The 3,349-nt window shown below is 31.9% G+C and overlaps 1 protein-coding gene across 1 annotated transcript; it reads left to right on the forward strand.

The window, feature by feature from the left end:
* The first annotated feature begins 292 nt into the window (after nt 1-292).
* Nucleotides 293-2,759, forward strand: LOC124926560 (coenzyme Q-binding protein COQ10 homolog, mitochondrial). Its single transcript, XM_047466809.1, is given in 6 exon segments — nt 293-890; nt 1,021-1,076; nt 1,079-1,126; nt 1,129-1,214; nt 2,036-2,167; nt 2,482-2,759. Coding segments are annotated over 6 exon segments (741 nt in total). The 5' UTR covers nt 293-594; the 3' UTR covers nt 2,605-2,759.
* The last annotated feature ends 590 nt before the right edge of the window (nt 2,760-3,349 follow it).

The following is a 3,349-nucleotide window of genomic DNA, read 5'->3' on the forward strand; positions in this document are numbered from 1 at the left end:
AATGTGAAATAATGTATTTTATTTATTTTATATATAATTAAGAAAATAACACAATATCATTTGATTTTCTATGGTGACAATTTTTATAATATTAATTTTATGTTCATAATATTGACCATATTTTAATATTATAACATATGTGTATATTGTAATAATTTTGAAGTAGTATACAAATAGGACTTTAATTAGTCCAATTTTACTTTAAAATAATTTGATTTTTCTTGAACTTATTTATTGTGTAATCCAAATATTGCTTTAAAAATTGGATCTTTACAAAAGTGTAGATGATTCACACATATAAACAATTCTTCAAATGGGTCAAGCCTAGACTATTTCGGATTCCTCTCATCGATTTCTTCTATAACTTATTTCCTGGTTTAGAGCCAAAATCTCGTTTCTTGTGATTTCTTTTCCTCCAGAATCGACGGGCGGTGGTGGATTTCATTCATATCTTTACCATCAAATTGAAACCAACTATTAGAGAAGAGAAACACAATTTGTGTTTTGGGACTTATCCCAGAAAAATATATCAATTCAAGCCCTAATTCTGTGATTTGTATTGTTTGCGGCCATTCAGAATTGAATTTGTCTATAATGCGGTCTTTTTTCTCCGCTGCTGAGCGGCTGATTTTGAGGTCGAATGGGGGAAAGCAATTGCTAGGGTTTTCTCCTAAAGATGGTCGTTTAGGATCGCTAAGGCGCTTGCGTAGCCTTCCGGCGATTGGGGAATTTCAGGTTAATAATGATATTAACTCTAATCGAGATTTGAAGTCGTTCTTGGGACGTTGCTGTAATGGTAATGCGATTCAGAGAAGGGGTTTTCTCGGATGTGGAGATGGTGAAGAGGGTAATGTTCTGTCAAAGGTATATGAAGAGAGACGTGTTATGGGGTAATAAGCTTCCTTCTTCATGTTCTTCTTAAAAATTGCAATTTGATGATTCTATGATTCTGAAGTTAAGATTGTTGTTTATGTCAAATGATTGTTGTTTATGTCAAATGATTGTTGTTTTGATGCTCAGATACTCTCAAGAACAATTATATGCAGTTGTTGCTGCTGTTGATATGTATGAAGATTTCTTCCGTGGTGTCAAAGATCTGATATCGTTCGAAAATTTCCAGATGGGTCGTTGATGCTGAATTAGAGATTGGTTTTAAGTTTCTTGTTGAAAGCTATGTGTCTCATGTGGAACTAATCAAGCCAAAATCTGTTAAGGTATTGTTATCTTGTGCTTCACATGAAAACCATATCTAGTTAATTTGCATTTCAGTCTGAAGTTTATTCGTTGTCTTACTGTTTGATGTTGTTATTGAAATCCATGCCTAATTGGAATTGACTAAGGGTTTAACCCATTTAGAAACACTTGGATTAATCCTGAATTTTAAACTGTATCTGGTTGAAATTATGTTTGGAAACTAAATTGTTGTTAACAAATTCTAAAATTAATACTTAGAGATTTTGAATTGATTTATATCCCTATAGATTATGGGCTGTCCTAGGGTTTCCTCATCTGGGATCCTTGGGGAAGAGAATCAAGTTGGCCCTTGCGATATCCATAATCTTCAGTCCACAAGAACTAGATTGAGATTATGTTTGGAAACTAAACTTTTTTTATTTTATGAAGTTTGTATGACCCCCACAATCATGACCTCACTTCAACTTAAGGCATTCTAGGTGGAAATCAATCCCGTGACATTTGGTTTCTTAGACACTGACTCCTGACATTTGAGTTACCCTAGTGGGTTATTTGAAATTAAACTTTGTCATACATAAATCCATACATTTATTGTCTGTTTCTCATCTGAACCTAGATATACAAGTAGCAAGTGTTTTCGAATAGAGTCCACAATCCATGTTTCACACAATCAATGTGCAAATTGCATCTCCCAAAAAACGGGTGTAATTGTTTTGAAGAATGTAAAGATTTGAAAAATATCCATTACATATTAGGTTTATCTTGAATGGAATACCATTTCTTATATTTGACATGGTTTTAAGAGTATTGTTGATTTCTCACATTTTTTTTTTAATTCCAGACAACTGTATCACAAAGCAATCTTTTCGACCATCTAATAAATGTATGGGAGTTTAGCCCGGGACCTGTTCCTGGAACTTGCAACATTTATTTCTTGGTAGATTTTAAGTTCCAGTCGCCTCTCTATCGACAGGTAATGAACTTTGAAGCCTTTCTCTAGTTTGCTTCTTTTTCTTCCTGCAAATAAGTGTTATTTGAATGCTGAATTTTTATGTGCAAATGTGTAAGTTTGAAAAATAAATGTTGAATAAACTGAAGTCCGTGTTATCTAGGAAAGTACTGATGTATGATCTTCCTTCATAGTTTATTGAATTAATCAGTGATTTTAGATTAACAGTTACAACAAGCAGAATGAACTTAATATCACATATTGTTTGCACATCTTTCTATAATATAATTTCTTAGAACTGGTTTGAAGAAACCTAATGGTTGAGTTTTGGTTGGCAGATGGCGACAATGTTCTTCAAGGAAGTGGTCTCTCGGCTTGTCGGGTCGTTCCATGACCGATGTCGCCTAATTTATGGTCCAGGTGTAACGATCAATGAAAATGTTTATCAACAAAAAACATGAAATCTTGATAATAAAGTCTATTCTGTCTAATGCAATTATTTCACAGAAACGATAGAGATATCAATGTCTTAGTTCATGCTTTGTGTACTAACACATTTTTCGGGTTTTTTTTTGCCTGAATTAAGGATTAAAGTTGCTCAGATTATTATGTACAACTCTTTTCGTTTTTTTAAAACTTGCTTTTATCTTCTTTGTTCCTTAAATGGATTCCCTTGAAGGTACCAAAACTTCATTCTGTATGTTGGTTGAAAATGGAATCCTTACATGTAAATATTCACAAAATAGATAGTTGTTGTTCATCATTTATTCTCATCCTGAGAACACAATCGTTGATTATGATTGTGTCGTGTTTTTAGCTTTTAACAAATCATTAGTTAATGTAAAATATAATTGTGTCGTGTTTTAGGGTTTAACACATCATTAGTTAATGTAAAATATGGATAATTTAATTAAACATTGAAGTGGAATGAAAAACATAAAATCATTTTGGATTCTAACTTCAGAAGTGAAGAAGCTAATTCGCAAATCTTATGCTAATAAGGGTTCTATTATAAATATATGTTTAATCAAATTTTATCTTGAAATGAAATACATCCCAAGAATTATTTTTTAAGATGGATAATTTCTCTTTCAAATTCACAAATAGATTAAGAAAGTTATTTTATATGAGCCCAATACCAAAAGTCCCAAAATTGAAGATGGATAATTTCTCTTTCAAATTCACAAATAGATTAAAAAGTTATTT

The sequence above is a fragment of the Impatiens glandulifera genome, chromosome 2 (assembly GCF_907164915.1).
Source record: "Impatiens glandulifera chromosome 2, dImpGla2.1, whole genome shotgun sequence".
NCBI lineage: Eukaryota > Viridiplantae > Streptophyta > Magnoliopsida > Ericales > Balsaminaceae > Impatiens > Impatiens glandulifera.